The sequence below is a fragment of the Ailuropoda melanoleuca genome, chromosome 9 (assembly GCF_002007445.2).
Source record: "Ailuropoda melanoleuca isolate Jingjing chromosome 9, ASM200744v2, whole genome shotgun sequence".
Lineage (NCBI taxonomy): Eukaryota > Metazoa > Chordata > Mammalia > Carnivora > Ursidae > Ailuropoda > Ailuropoda melanoleuca.
In genome coordinates this window covers 87,308,095-87,324,796 of record NC_048226.1, presented here as the reverse complement: position 1 = coordinate 87,324,796, position 16,702 = coordinate 87,308,095, and the positions used below count along the sequence as shown (strand labels likewise).

The following is a 16,702-nucleotide window of genomic DNA, read 5'->3' as shown; positions in this document are numbered from 1 at the left end:
CCAGTCTGACTAGGTATGAGTTCTGGTGTAAAGGGGACCTAAGTAGAGGTGAAAATCTGGTTTTACATAGCTGATTCTGGCTGGCAGGATCAGGATATTTTAGAATTCGAATCCTTTTAGGTGAGCAGGCAATTTCGAGTTCACCCAACTTTCCATTCTACCCTATACATTTTATATTCTGTGGCTTCCTGTTGCCAAACACACACCAGCCTGGCCCATGAAGGCATGTTTGCAGCTGCCTGAAAATGGACAGAAAAGTAGGCTGAGGAAAGTGCTCTTGGGAAACCAAAGCCTTGCGTTAGGACTTTGCCTATTGGATAAGAGAACATTTTGCTTACTGCGAGTGTTTGGTTTACTGTAAGATTATGCTTAAAAAAAAGAGAGAGGAATTATGCTTTATGACTGCAGACACAAGAATTACTACTACGTATTGCATGCTTTCCTATGTCAAGCACAGTACCAGAACGTTATATTATCTTAATTTAATCCTTGTATCAGGCCCCTGAGCTATTTCTACCCTCCTTTTTAGAAATGGGCTCAGGGAAGGTTCTGGAAGTAATTACCCAAGATGATGAAGTTGTGAGTAGCCCTGCTGTGGAGCAAAGGGCCAGAGCAGGGAGAGCAGCCGGTGCTGTGTGGCAATGTTATGAGCAGGGTGGGCTCACTGGGGAAGAGGAGACCCCGCCGCTGGGGGGTTGCTGGGGGACAGAGGGACGTGGGCACACCACTGGTGCTCTAAATGTCCTCCTGCTGACGTCTCTCTCAGTTCTGGCTGTACAGTTGTTGAGATGATTTCCTGTTCTTTGTTTCTGTTTATCTTTATTTTTTAAAAGATTTTATTCGTTTATTTGACAGAGAGAGACAGCCAGCGAGAGAGGGAACACAAGCAGGGGAGTGGGAGAGGAAGAAGCAGGCTCCTAGCGGAGGAGCCTGATGTGGGGCTCAATCCCAGAACGCCGGGATCATGCCCTGAGCCGAAGGCAGACGCTTAATGACTGCGCCACCCAGGCACCCCTCTCTGTTTATCTTTAAAATAAACCCTCATCAACTCAAGTCAGAGGTTTATGCTGGTCCTTGCAACCTGAAAGAGCCTAACACAAGCTTTAATAGCTTCAAAAATTTTATTATGAAAAGTACAAGAAGGCATTTACAAGCCAAAAGCATCAGAATGAAATAGTACACATAATTTTTATACACACTTTTTCTATACAAAAAGTTGACCTCCGTAGGGATATAAAATAAATAATCTAAAAATCAGTGTCACTGATTGGAAAACAGGTATCTCTCCGACTGTCTCCAGCCCTCTATGTGGCCAAAAGGTGAGGCATTTGACATCTGTTGCGGGCCTGGGCGGCGAGTCTCTGGCGAAGATTTCGCACTCTCTCCATAAGATCCCGCTCCGTGGTGTCCCACTGTATTCTTCTTTGATTTAAAGAAACTTGAAAACAACATTTAAAATGAACAATAGTTTAATTTTCCAGTAAATACATTGCCAAAAATCAATAATGAAATGAGTATTCGAAAAACCAAGTTTCTTGAACAAAAAGCCTAACATACTGTTTCCTATACTGTTCCATTTACAAGCCAAATATTTATTTGTTGAACTGGATGAAGGCTATTAGAGATCTTACTTGCTTTTGGATATGTAGCACTTGTTTTTAATTTGGGGGATATAAGACAATCTTTTAAATCAGGAACAAACCTTGTCCAAGAGTGGATGAGTGACTTCTTTGCAACAGTAAGTTTCCTCACTAGGATACTTAATGATAATGAGAAAAAGCATTCCAAGTTGCCAAAATTAATATTTAGAAAAGTACACCAAGACTACTTTCCCAATGACTAAATAAAAATAAATAAATCAAATGGTTTTCATAGTGGCCAACACAGGGCGAGTCCAATTAAAATATTACAATGTGTCCAAGGGCAACAGTCATTTCATATTAGTTTGAAGGGCTAAACACTGGGATCTGAAAAAAAAGCACCTTAAAAATACACTTCTCTCAAACTTAGTGACATATTCAAACAGCTCCAATTTCTGAAAACTGTATTTTCCTCCATAGGAATACAATTTCTATGTTTTGTTTTGCTGCTAAATTGAGCTTACCAAATATCTTGACTTGATTTCTAATTTAGAATTATCTAACTAAAAAGTTCTGACGTGTCAGAACAAAAAACAGCTGAAAATCCCCTGTACTTTCATTCAACTTACGCAAGACTTTTGGTTTAATCCCTATTCTGACACTGAATCCGCAGAGATGCATATAAAGAATGAGTTAGCAAAAAGTTACAACACCGGAACCTCACAACTTGTTATTAGGTATATTTCTCATAAAGCTTGTCTTCAGAGGACACTGTATAAGAATCTGTTCTTCTATGGGGCGCCTGGGTGGCTCAGTCGTTAAGCGTCTGCCCATGTCAGCCTCCTCCACTGGGAGCCTGCTTCTTCCTCTCCTGCTCCCCCTGCCTGTGTTCCCTCTCTCACTGGCTGTCTCTCTGTCAAATAAATAAATAAAATCTTAAAAAAAAAAAAAAAAAGAATCTGTTCTTCTAAAAGAACTCAAAAGATCTTGTTAAATCTTGCTGCTTCTATGTGGTAGTTTTGTTGAAAAGGTCAGCTGAAATCAAAGTCTAACAGAGTTTCTTGTCCCCTCCCCCATTTTAAAAAGAAATCAAAAGCTTTATTGGGAAAACTGTCAGCTCCCTTACGGGCTGATGCTGTGGCTAGGTTTTTGTATCACGTTTCCACCCTGCCCCTTACAAACATAGACAAAAACTTGTAGTGACTCAGCGGAGGGATCAAAAGTCAGCTAATCAGCATGAAGCCCTCTGTCTTCAGCAGGCTGGCCACTCGCGGCCCCAGCGTCCATCACAGCGCCCCGAGCAAACCCCTGTCCTCAGTGGCTATTGGACAGAGCCCAGTCCAGAAGAACAGCGTCAGAAAATTCAAATAGGTAATAGCTTTGAAAACTACTGCTCAGACTCTCTTTCCACCAGGGTGTAAACACCAGTAGTGAATATCATAACTGTAGCTAGCGCAGACTTCCGCAGCGCCTACAACTAGTATTAGAGGAAATCACATCAGTGACATCCACCTGGCAAATTTTCTCTACTTGGTTTCGGTCTGATCCAGTGTCTTCCCCAGCTAGAAGAGCTGAGACTCCTGCTATCTCCATTTCAGGATTTCCCTTATCAACGCCCTGGGAAAATGGCAGCAGCATACGGCAAATATAACTCAAGCCACAGTCTTGCTTCAGTGAATGCTAAACTTCCAATGAGGGAAGAAATATTTTTTGCTTATCCACTTACTGCATGTTGACGAATCCATTTCCGAAATGGCGTTTAACTGTGAGGTTCTAGGCAAACAGCTTGAGGCGACCTGTCCATTTTGGTACCTGGGCACTGCTGTGTGGTGATACAGAAGATGTTTGGGAGTGAGCGGAAAGCCTTTCTGAGTTCCAAATGGTCCCTAAGAAATGACAATTGCCAAGGATGAAAAGTCCCCAACTTCTATTCTAAAGACAGGGTGAGTTCAGTTCAGAGCCGCAGTTTCGGCGGCGGATTTTAAAAACACCTTTAGCTACGACAAAGAGTCAACAAACCAACCACTCAAAAATAGAGACCTTAGGATAGAGATCCCAAGTATTTCTTGGACAAGATTATGAAATGGGATGAGTGAGCCTTTCCTGAGAACTCCCTAATCATGGCAACAGAGAGCATGTGAGAACCAGCGAGAGGCAGGCCGCCCTGAAACTTTCCAGAGCAGCGGGCAGAGCAGGGCTCCAGCACCAGCCTGGTGCCTCCCCGTTTCCTGATCAAATCACTCGTCTCAAAAGTGATACTGGCCCCTCGGCTGTGTTCTCACTGTCCCCCAACTCCTACAGCTTTTCAATAAGACACCAAGGTCTTTTTTTTTTTTTTTCCAGCCCAACAAGAGTCTCATATGATTGTCCCTTCCTACTCCCATCACTAGGGTCCAAGCCTCGAGGAGCCAGGCCCAGACTGTCTGCGTTACACTGACTCATTAAGATGCCTGCCTTTTTACCTGGTCTCAAGGGTTGTAGCTAATGGTTTTAACTCAGAGTTTTAGCTCAATGAATCATTAAGACTATTTGGGGTTGATTACCAAATGACTAAATTGAACTGGTGTGGGGAAATGGGATGTAAGAGGCATCTTCAAGTATCTGAAGGGCTGTCACATGGCAGAGGTGGTGGGTGTAATCTGCATTTGCTCCAAAGAACGGTTTCTAATGAGGGAATTTACGAAAAAAATAAGGGGGGGGCATATTGAATTTTACATAAGGAAGAAAGACCTAGCTTGTAAATAAAATACTGGCAGAAACAGAGTCGGGTAGTGACCCCGCCTGCTCCGTCATATTCTGGCATAAGCTGGATAAGCAGCGTTCACTACTGTAAGATGGCAGAGATGATTCACACAGGAGATCCTTCCAGATTTGCGACCTCACCGTCCCTTGTCTCTCATCTGTCCATCCTGGCCCTGGCTGTTTACTTCCTCTTCCCGAAGGGCCACGGTATAAACACTGCCTCTGTGCCAGCCTGAATGGTTCCCTCTGCCAACGGCCGTGTTTCAAACACTGGCTGAGCAGACTCACCTGTGAAAGTTTAAAACAAAAATCCAGCTTCCTAGCTTCTATCCTAGATCTACCAGATTAAATCACTGTTGGTGAAGTCATTAAAAGGGTTTTTTTTTTTAAATCTGCAATTTACAAAAAAATAATAAATGCTAATAGTAACACATTTGAACACATAAAGAATAAAGCAAAAACTTGAAGTTCCTTTCCTGTACTTTTTGTACTGCAACCTGTTCTTATTCTTAATGTAATATATTTTACAGCCCCCAAAGTGATTATTAGTTTAAATCAATATTTATTTGCTGAATTTGGATTAAGAGTACAATTTAAAAAGGAACAAAAGGTATAAACTAAAATTCCTCGCTTCTCCTAACCCCAGGCACCAAGTTCTTTACCCGGAGGTGAGCCCTACAGTGGAGTTTCCAAGTCATTCTGCCGTGTGGCCAGGTTGGCAGACAGGATGTGGCCCACTTCCTGAGCCTGGCCCTGAAGGTCCCTACCCTCTGTCTTCCCCAGTGATACCTCTAACCACCCTGTACATGAGCTCTCTGCTCTAGCTGGTCTAACATGTCCCACGGCAGGCAACTTTCTGCCACTAGTTAATTACATCTAACAAGTTCTATCCCGTCTGAGTGGAGCACTTGGAGGCTGTGGCTGGGGAATCCACAACAACTGTAAAGGAAAATTCTGTGTGTCTGTGCATGTTTCTGGGAAGAGTCTCGGCGAGGCCCACAAACCATCAATGGCTAGAAAATGGGGCACTGGAACAAAATTAAAGATCACCTGGTCTATGTCTCCATGTTCATTTTACAAATGAAACTGAAGACAAGTCACCATTTCTGAATAAATCCAGTGACTCTGGCCAAGTTTATTTAAACTCCGGTTTTCATTTACCATAAAGCTGGGACTAGGACCCAGGGTTCCTGCCACCCGGTGTGGGATCCCACACCACACCGTGAAATCCCCTCTCTGAAGGGCGCTCCCCATTGCTCCAAGTCTGTCCCTTGTTTTAAAGACCTAGTAATTAAAAACCTGGTCCGATGGTCCCACCTAGTAATAGCATTTACTCGTGTCTTTTTTTAAAGTAAGTTTCATTGGGCTATAACCCACATACCGAAATTTCACGCCGTGAAAGTGTACGGTTCAGTGTTCTTAGTGGATTTGGAGTTGTGCAACCATCACCACTAATTCTAGAACATTTCCATCACCCCAAACCCCCCATCGGTAGCCACCCTCCCAACACCTGTGAGACGGCTAATCTACTTTCGGCCTTAATAGATCTGCCTGTTCTACACATTTCATATGAATAAAATCATATGATATGTGTCCTTTTATGTCTGGTTCCTTAAACTTAGCACAAAGTTTTCAAGGTTCATCCATTTTACAGCATAAATTAGTACTTAATTCCTTTCTATTGCTAAATAAGTGTCCATTGCATGGACATACTAGATTTTGTTGATCCTTTCTCTGTTTGATGGATACCCAGGCTGTTTATACTTTCCAGCTATTATGAGCAGCGATGCTACGCACGCTTCTGTACAGGTTTTTGTACAGACCTGTTTCCTAATCTTCTGGGTACGGACCTATGAGCACAACTGCTGGGTCATATAGCTACTTTATGTTTGACCTTCTGAGAATTCGCCAGACTATTTCCTGAAGTGGCTGCCACTTCACACAACTCCAGCACCGTCCCCTTTTCTCTCTGACCCTCGTCAACACTTGCTTGTGTTTGATTACAGTCACACTAGTGGGTGTGAAATCGTATCTCATTCTGTTTTTGTATTTTTATCTTTTTTTTCCTCACGTGGTTTTGGTTTGTACTGCCCTGGTGACTGATGAATTTAACATCTTTTCGTGTGTGTACTGTGGCCACTTGTATCTTCTTTGGAGAACTGTACATTCAAATCCCTTGCACATTTAAAACTCTGCACTAATACCATTTTATAGGACAGGGCTAGTCAGCTACAATTTGTTTATAGACCACAGATTTTAGGGGTAGCAAGGGCCATCCAGAAAGTCCTGTTTTCTAGAAAGTAATAAGAATTTCTTTCTCACAGCTAATAAAGATTTGACACTAAGCAAAAATTTTATTTATTTATTTTTTAAAAGATGTATTTATTTGAGAAAGAGAGAGACAGAGCACGAGTGTGGGGAGGGCAGAGGGCAGGAAGAATCTCAAGCAGACTCCATGCGGAGCACAGAGCCCGACGTGGGGCTGGATCCCAGGACCCTGAGATCATGACCTGAGCCGAAATCAAGGTGCCCCCCCCATTTAAAAATTTTTAAATAAATGACCCGTCACTGGTACACTCTTATCTGCTTATTTCCTGGTGCCTCCATTCTAGGCCCTGGGTGACAAACAAATGCCGAGCGGCTCCAATCAAATGCCATTTTCCTAATTACAGCTGATTATCTCCCAGTGTTAAGAGCAAATGACTCTGATTTCATTTATACACCCTGATTAAGAAAATGACAAATCCTTACACGTTTGCCTTTTGAAAAATGGATGATTATTAACCAAATTATCTCTCATCGGTGAAATTTAGGAAAGTTAAAAAAATGGAGGTAGCAGGGTGGGAAGACCTCTCAGAGGCAGAGGGGCCAGCGTGCGGGAAGATGACTGATGACAGAAGGGGAAACTTCTGCAGTTTCTTCCTTTTTTCTATTTCTTTTTTTTTTTTTTTTAAAGATTTTATTTATTTTTTTGACAGAGATAGAGACAGCCAGCGAGAGGGGGAACACAAGCAGGGAGAGTGGGAAAGGAAGAAGCAGGCTCATAGCGGAGGAGCCTGATGTGGGGCTCGATCCCATAACGCCGGGATCACGCCTTGAGCCGAAGGCAGACGCTCAACCGCTGTGCCACCCAGGCGCCCCCCTTTTTTCTATTTCTAAATCCAAAGGTTCTCTAACAGGCTCAAGCTTCGTTTCCTTCTAGGGGAGAGTAAGTGTGAGAGGGTTAGGGGCAAGGAGCAGCTAGCTCCACTGCTCACTACCTCCTGTAAGCCAGCTGTAACATCTGCGTTGTGTAAAGACTGACACTCCACTCCGTCCTTCCCCAGGGGCCGGTGCTACCCGGGACCCGATTCTAAAGCACGAGAGCTAATGAGGAGTTTCAAAAGTAGGCATAATTAAATGCTGATGCTTCTCACCTACATTTCTACTTTCCCACTGTGTGAATTACAGAAGTGACACATGCAGCGACATTTTTCATAGAAGCCAAGAAGTGGACACAACCTAAACGGAATAAATAAAATGTGGAATACCTCCGCAACGGAATACTGGCAATAAAAAGGATGATACACTGATGCATGTCACAATGTGGATGAATCTCAAAACATTATGCAAAGTGAAAGAAGTCAGACACAAAAGCCCATAGAGTGTGTGATTCCATTTATGTGACGTTTCCTGAACAGACAAATCTATAGAGACAGGAAGTTGGTCTGTGGAAGCTGGGGGCTGGGAGGGAGTGAGGGGATATGGGGAGTGACTGCAAATGCATACAGGGTTTATTTTGGGGCACTAAGACCTTCTAGAATTATTACGGTGATGGCTGTGCAATCCCATGAATATATATATATTTTTACATATGGTAATATAATACCACAAAATTGTATACTTTAAATAGGTAAATCATATGGCATGTGAATTACTTATCAGTAGGACTGTTACTAAAAAAAGGTAATCCATATACATTATAAAAGACTGGAACGATACAAAATGTAGTAAAATAAAAGTTCATCGTAACTGCATGTGTTTCTAGAATTCTAAATAAGTTTTCAGTTGATGTCATTGTAAGTCTGGCACCAAAACTTAATGGTTATAGTAAGTTTCCTTGTGCTACTTTACTACACTATTGTTTTGAGGACCAGCTATTGGCAAAGTACACATTTTTACCGAAATAAACCAGAAGCACTGTGGGAACGAATCATATTCTGAAAGATTAAGGAGATAACAGGGACCATGGAATAAAATAGAATCGTACAGGATGGCTGAGAGAGTTTTCTTGATCAGATTTTTTTTTTTTAAACAAGCCCCAGCAACCAAAAAAAAAATGTGACTAGTGGGCACCTTTTAGCTGAGCGCTAATCTGAATAAAGCGTACCTCAGGGACTTACCGGTGGCAGCGGAACACACTAAGCGCACGAGTCTGTGGTACCATGAAGAGAAAGGCACTCACGGATACTCACCCTTGCTATACGGATGTTCAGCATCTTCTAAAGCATCATTTATCTCTTTCTCTAGAAACCACCTTCTAGACGCATCTGCGAGAGCTGAAGCTTTCTTTTCTGATTTCAAATGAAAGTCTTTTTCTTTAGCTTCCTCCCACTGCACGCAAATAAATGAAAGAAAAGAAAAATCACCTAAAAATTGGCATAATGGCGGCTTCCACAGTGGAATGAGCCCTTCCATTTCCTCTACTTCGCTTCCTTTGGGATTCCCAGGGCGTGCAGGATCTGTCTGGTTTTAGGGTAATCTGAGTGCCTGTCTTGGACCTTGAGGGCAGAGGCACTTCTCACGTACCAGGCAGTACGTCAGGGGACCACGCAGGACACAGATGGGTGCCCAAATAACAAGTCATTTCAATAGTCAAATCCTGTGGGATTAAGCTAGTTTTTAAAATTCATGAGAACATTCTTATTTAATTTGAACGCAATCCCTTAACAAAATCTACAGAGCTCAGAGAATGAATTCTTTGCCCAGCTCCAATACACATGCCGACCACAGGGAAGTCAAGGAATTTCTATTAACCCCAACTTTCTTTTTCCAAAAGTGAGAAAACGATGATCTTAAAATTAGCTCAAGGGTAATGAAAATAATACAGTTAGGATATCCCACAATCCTGAAGTTTGTCAGTGTTCTGTGCCACAGCTCTTATGTGCAAACACACATATAATTTTTACGTTACAGAAATGCTAAGCCGTGAAATAATACAAGTTTAAAGAATTATGAGGGCCAGGAAGGACCACAGAAATGCAGTCCTTTCCTGTCACTGCAGAGGAGAGAGAGTCCGAGTGATCTCAAGGCCACACAGGAGTCAAGCTAGCTTTAGAACCCCAGACACCAGATACAAAAGGGCATCTCTGTATAATAGGAGAAGCTCTCACGGTGATTCTCTGTCCATCTCAAATACACCATTTTACCAAAGTCCAGTAGCACCTAACACGGCATGGTTCAGGGCCAACGTCCACAATCCTTGAAGACGTGGGCCTCCGCCGTAACTTCCCTGGGGAGCGCAGCCTCAGCGGGCATCGCCCCCACCGCTCCCTGTCCTCGACTCAACGTGTTATCGGATAGGGCCACGTACCCTTTAGATGGGGTGGCAGGAAAATGAATAGGGATAGGGACTTGAAGGAAATACGTTACAAAAAGCTTTCAGAATAGACATCATGACAGCGCAGCATAAAGAGGAATGAACCACAGCCAGTTCTCCAGTTCCTGATCTCTCCCTAGCTCTTAGTGTCCTCAGGGAGGTCCGCCGTGTCTGTGATAAGACCTGCCGAGCGCGGGCGCCAGAGCTGCTCGCGGGAGCAACCGAGGGACACATCTGTGTGACGTGACGAAACTCTTAGGTGCCTCCTCGAAATCCATTCTCTGATTCCTCTTTAGGGGAAGAATTCTAATTTTACTGGGGATAATAATGCTCCATGCGAAAAATACCCTATTTCCCAACATCCTTTGCATGACGAGGGACTTCTGGGAAGGAGTTACAGAGTTGTCTCAGCTGGGCCTTGGACCTTTTCTATGTCTGCCCTACCGGCTTCCTGCTGGCTGGAATGCATCTGTGATGGCAGGAAGTCCAGCAGTCATCTTGGACGGTGAGCTACCCTTGAGAAGGAAAGCCATGTACCAGGAAGCAGTGCAGAAAGATTAAAGGGGCCACTTTCCCTAAGGACCTCGGAGCCAGGAAACAACCCTGGACTTCCTGCTTCCACACTTCTTTCATGTGGAAAAGAAAAACATGACCATCTTGCTTACAGTCACTATTATTTTGGGTTCTGTTAGCAGCTACATATAATCCCTAACTGTTTAAAAGCTGTCTACATAGGAATCAAGAATTAGGTAATATTAGTAATATTATCCCATCAGCCAGAGAAAACCTACTCAAGGAAGCTGAGAAGTTGAGAAGTGCTGATGTAAATGAGAAAGATGCCTAGTTATTTTTAGGTATCATATTAGGTTACTTGTCTGCTCATACCTATTACAATTCCATGATCGTTAACATCTTTTCCAACAAAATGTATCTGCTTTGATGCTTTTGTCATTAGATTATGTAATATTTCAAAATTTAAATGATGAGTAACAAAAAATTTGGGACACCATTCTTACCTTTTTAGCTTCCTCCCCCGTCATTGCGTTTAATACTTCTGTTTCTTTCCTTCTGTTTTCCCGAAGGAGTCTGGCCACCTCGTGGTAACACTCGTTTCGCTGCAGATCGTCACATCTTTGTTTATGTAAAGCTTGAATTCTCCAGTCGGCATTTAGACATGCTTGTTCAGCTTTTGCCAAATCTTCTTCAATTAACTAAGAAATATTTGCAAATTTCAGAAACAAGGTCAGACTATATATAAAATACAGTATATCTGTTCGATGCATCCAAGTGTCTAGGGTAGCTGTTTTTTTAAAGATTTATTTATTTATATGAGAGAGAGAGAGAAACAGAGAGAGTGCATGTGGCTGGGAGGGCAGAGAGAGAGAGAATCTTAAGCAGATTCAGCGCTGAGCATGGAGTCCGAGGCAGGGCTCGATCTCATGACCCAGAGATCAGGACCTGAGCCGAAACCAAGAGTCAAATGCTTAACCGACTGAGCCACCCAGGAGCCCCTAGGGTACCTCTTTGTGACCTTGGTTGCATATTAGAATCACCTCACAGTGTTTAAAACAAACTGGTGTCCAGGACCCAGCACAAACTAATTATATCAATCTCTAGGGTGGCAGGATATTGGAACTTTTTTTTTTTTTAAGATTTTATTTATTTGACATGAGAGGGAGCCAAGCAGGGGGAGTGGCAGGCAGAGGAAGAGGGAGAAGCAGGCTCCCTGCTCAGTGGGGAGCCCGATGCAGGGCTTGATCCCAGGACCCTGGGATCATGACCTAAGCCGAAGGCAGATGCCTAACCGACTGAGCCACCCAGGTGCCCCAAGGACATTGGAACTTTTTCAAAGGTGATTCTGATGCATACTTAGTCAACGTTAAGAATTTCTAGGCTAAGCAATGAATGGGATTAAACAATTCTCATCTTTCAACCTTTTGAAAAGGAGTAAGAAGAGCTCTTATAGACTGGACAAAAGCCTACAAGGAAAAATAAATGGTAGGCTATTCTGGTGGGACCACCTAAGGGATTGTTGTTGAGTAGAAGGCAAGAAATCTTACACTATTCCTGGCTTTTGGACCAGGGCCAGGCCTTGCCACAGACCCATTTAGCATTTTGCTAACTGGATAATAAAGTTCTTTCCTGAAGCTCTCAAATTCTACTTCAATTCACTTAGACAGCATTTCTGAAAGGGTACTCCACAGAAATTCTACCACATAAGTTTGGGAAATTTTCTTAAAGACTCACAATGTACCATGTCCTCAAATGTGGCAGGAAAAAAACCTAACTTTAAACAGCACTTCCAACACTTACTTGCCACTGCCCATTTTACTGAGTAATAGTTATTAATATTCTACAGAATATACTTTGGAAATGCTGGCTTATGTACCAGGAGAAGACCTGATGTCTTGCAACTAATTTACTCAGGGATAGGATAGTATCTATAAAGCTATTTCCCTTGTATTTTCTCCTAAGTCTTAAAACTCTGCGAGAGTATAAAAGATACGTATATGTCTGGCAGTGAAGTCAGTAACCTGTAAAAATGTGAGATTCTAGGAACTGTGATAACTGAAGCAAAGAAATGAATTAATGCGACTTTACAGAGTTTAATCTTGAATTTCTTCTTTTGAAAGGATGACAGATGCAGGGGGGCATCTGTCAAAATAAATACATAGAAGAATGACCAATGGAAACGTCCCCCTCTCTAAATACTTTAAATTTGCCATATTTTTACCTTCTGAGTTTTTTGGTTCTGAGTTTGATCTGTTTCTATCAGTTTATGAAACATGTGTTCTTCAAGATCCACTTTTCGTCTAAAGGCATCTGCATCTTCTCTCATTTCTTTTGCAACAGCTTCCTGATTTCTAATAAGATTCTGTTAAAATATTCAATTGTAAAAAAAAAGAAATCACAAATCTATATAATAATGCTAGAACACAAAATGACTTTTTTTCCCCTAGAATACTAGCGCACAAATGAAAAACTGTCATCTGATTTTCAAAGTAAAAAGCAAACATCAGTGACATCACTGAAAACACAAGAAAGGACCCCTGAAAATTCGCTCATCCAAAAAAGCATTGAGAACACTGGCACAACCAACTTTTTCAGTACTCTGGAAATTAACCAAAGGCTTGTAGCAATTTGGGGAGCAAGTAAATGCACAAAAATGGCTGAATATTGGTAAGAAGAGTAACCCTTAGGGCATTTTTAACTTGCACTATCCCTAGTCCCACCCCACCCGTCAACTTTGCATTAGCCTTGAAAACCAGTAGCCTGGCAGCCACTGGAGGGAGTAAAGTGGAATCAGAGCTCCTTCAAATTCCCATTCCCAGATGATCGTCACCATTTGACCTATTTGGTGGTTCTGGAAGAACCCACTCCCAAGGCTGTCTTTATTTGTCCTCAGAACTCACTCCTTTGAACAGCCTTTTCCCTGGGGACATTTGCTGAAAAACATCAGAGGAAACTGTTGAATATCTTGGCTGCCTGAGGCAGTGGATCACAGTGCAAAACACAAGTTAATCAAAATCTTTACAGAAAAAGTTGGAGAATTAGATGTCTGCAGGGGACTTTGAAAAGTTCTGATGGATTCCTGGGACCCTAAAAGTCCATGTGCATCTGTAAAACTTACACATAGCAAGGACTATGTGAATGCTCAGATCTGAGAAGGTCCTGAGCTCTCAAGTCTGGTGAAATGAAGTACTGCACAGTCCGGAAGTGAAATCTAAGACACAGCTATAAACTATGGAGCTAAGCGTTGAAGGCATACCCCAACACAATGCACACAGAGCCTGCTGGCGAAGACTAGAAGCTTACTGGTTCAAGGCAACTATGGAAATCTCTGCTGGTCACTAAAACTGTGTAAAGACTTTAATTTAGTTCTATAAATTAATCTTTACAGAATTAATTCAGACAAGTCACTAAGTAAAGAGACAAGAAACCCTGAGGAGGGAGGAGAATTTGATTTTCACAACCACCACATTACATTATTTAAAATATCTAGTTTTCAACAAAAAATTACATGAGACATTAAAAAGTCAAAGTATGCCTCTACATACTCTGAATAGACATTAACCATATGTTCTCCAAAGAAGGTATTAGAATGGCCAATAAACATATGAAAGCATCACTAAGTGGACTAGCATCATTAGTCATTAGAAAAAAGCAAATCAAAACCACAAGATACCACTTCACACCCAGTAGTATGGCTATAATCAAAAGGATAGACAATAACGATTGTTCGCAAGAATGTAGAGAAATTAGAACTCTACACTCCTAGGTACATATCTAAGAGAACTGAAAATGTATGTTCAAAAAAAAGTTGTACATGAATGTTCACAGTATCACTAGTCATCAAAGCCAAAAGTGGAAACAACCCAAATATCCACCAAATGATAAATGGATAAACAAAATGTGGGCTTATCCACACAATGGAATATTATTTAGCCACAAAAACGAATGAAGTACTCACTCACACCACTACCTGAATAAAAGAAAATTTTAAATAAGTTATGGTTCATCAATAGCTATTACAAATGACAACTACCAAGATATGTAGTCACTTAGAAAAGGGATTTTATTAAGTAAAAAAGAAAAGCAGAATACAGAATCTTGGCTGCTCCATAAAGAGGTAAAATGATGTTTGTGTAGAGATTAGGAATTAGGAAGAAAACAATGGAAATCTACAAACAGCGAAGAGGGAGGAAGACAGGGTGGTGGTTTAAAGAAGCAGATGAGGGAAGGAAGTTGTCTGTTCATTTTGTAAAATGGTAGAGCATTTTAGGCCAAGGGGCAATGATGGGAAACTATCTACCCAGCTCGTGCCAGGATCAGATGCTGTATTTGTAGCTGGAGTTATTCAAATCCTGCACATTCCAAAGAAAAGATTAGCCCTTGGCCAGCTCTAAACCCCTGGAATACCCTGTCTAGTAAGAGTGTCTTTGTATGTTTGGGCCCTTGGGCTCTGCCAGATAGTTTATGCTAATAATGTGACTTATGGTAGGACCCGCTGTATCAGCCTGACCTCTGCACAGCAAGTAACTAGGGTCAGCCATATGCACACTCCATGCCTATGTGACTGACACCCAGTCAAACCCTGGATACTGAGACTCAAGTGAGTTTGCCTGTTAGCAATACTCTATATATGCCTTGTCATACATCTTTGCTGGAAAAATTAAGCGCTATCTGTATGACTCCACTGGGAAAGGACAAGAGAGGGGTGTGCCTGGTCTTTCCTGGACCTATCTTATGTGCCTTTTACATTTGCTGAGGGGTTTTGTTGTTAAGTAATCTCAGCACCCATCATGGGGCTTGAACTCATGACCCTGAGATCAAGGGTCACACGCTCCACTGACTGAGCCGGCCAGGCGTCCCCTACCTTTTCTGAGTCTATTCTGTATCCTTTCAATGTAATAAACCATAACCATGAGTATAACAGCTTTTCTGAGTTCTGTGAGTCCTTCTAGCAAATCACTGAACCTGAAGGTAGTCCTGGGGAATCCTGTCACTGACATATAGATATTAACTTATTTAATCCTCATAGCAGTCTTGGCAAGGGTGGTCCTACGCCAAGGAGAAGGTACATGTGCCCGAGAGAGAGAGACTGAGACAGAGGCAGAAACTGCATTTGATGAAACAAGGTTCTAGGAGATGAAGGGGATGGATTCTGGATCAGAGATCAGTATGTGCTTATTTGTGCTTCATTTTATTCTTTTGTTAAAAAATTTTTATTCAAATTAGATATATATGGAATATTGAGCATCTATTTCCAATAGGGGTCATCACAATATTGTCTGTTTTCTGGGATATGATTTGTTTACAAATAGATGCAGTTAATCAAACTAATGTAGGAGCTAAGTTTGGCAGATGAAGTATTAATCACAGCCTGTACGCTGAATCTCATGAGGAAACAACAGTCAAATGCCAACTGAGGGACACTCTACAAATTATCTGGCCAAATGCTTCAAAAATATCAATGTTATAAAATATAAAGTCAGACTCAGGAGTGGTGCCAACATAAAGGAAACTAAAGAGACATGACAACTGAGAAAATGGATTATCTGAGATTTTCTTTTGCTCTAAAGGGCATTTTTACCACAACTGATAAAATCTGAATAAGGCTTATACAATGGATAACAATAATATGTTCATTTCCTGATTTTGATCATTGTTCTGTGGTCATGTTATAAGGATTCCTTGGTTTTAGGAAATATACACTGAAGCATTTGGGGGAAAGGGGCATCAGGTTTGCAACTTTCTCTTAAAAAGTTCAGAAAAAAATGTATTTACATGTGTACAAGTACATACACAGAAAGAGAAGGATAATGCCAATTTAGCAACATGCAATATTTGAGAATCTAAGAGAAACAAATTTGGAAATTCTTAGTATTTTTCTTGCCAATTTTCTGTTAACTCTGAAATCATGCCCTGCTGGGGCCACCACCCACCTACCCCAAAGAAAAGTCAGTAAAAAGTAAACTTAGGTTTGGTCCAAATGAACTGAATCTAATTCAAAATCATAGGAGACCCAGCCAGGGTGCAAATCCCTGACTCAGTTCTAGAAGTAGTTCAGTGTGCAACTTAAAAAAGCGTTATAGGTACAAATGGATGCCATGTGTTTTAAATCTTATTTAATGTGACTAACAGTCAAATGCTACCTGTTACATATTTGCAGTTATCATTAATTTCAAAGTCTCATTTTAAAAGAGGACTGAAGGAAGTGAAAACTTATGGTTTCTACATTAAATAAATGAATAACAAAGTGCTTTTCCCAAATAATAAATATTTATATCAGCAAAATTCC

At 41.5% G+C, this 16,702-nt stretch overlaps 1 protein-coding gene across 5 annotated transcripts in view; it reads right to left on the bottom strand.

Annotated features, from left to right (window-relative positions):
* Positions 1–1,089: 1,089 nt before the first annotated feature.
* Positions 1,090–16,702, bottom strand: part of TBC1D31 (TBC1 domain family member 31) — a 67,174-nt gene continuing 51,561 nt past the window's right edge. The window contains exons 8-12 of one of the 5 annotated variants that reach the window (XM_034668581.1): positions 12,635–12,775; positions 10,917–11,111; positions 8,777–8,915; positions 3,307–3,402; positions 1,090–1,438 (exon numbers count right to left, since the gene is read on the bottom strand). In XM_034668581.1, coding sequence (XP_034524472.1) covers positions 1,305–1,438; positions 3,307–3,402; positions 8,777–8,915; positions 10,917–11,111; positions 12,635–12,775 — 705 coding nt within the window. In that variant the 3' untranslated portion in view covers positions 1,090–1,304. Of the gene's footprint in view, positions 1,439–3,306; positions 3,467–8,776; positions 8,916–10,916; positions 11,112–12,634; positions 12,776–16,702 lie in introns of all 5 variants that reach the window. The other 4 variants (XM_034668577.1, XM_034668576.1, XM_034668579.1 and 1 more) reach the window with 4 other exon arrangements.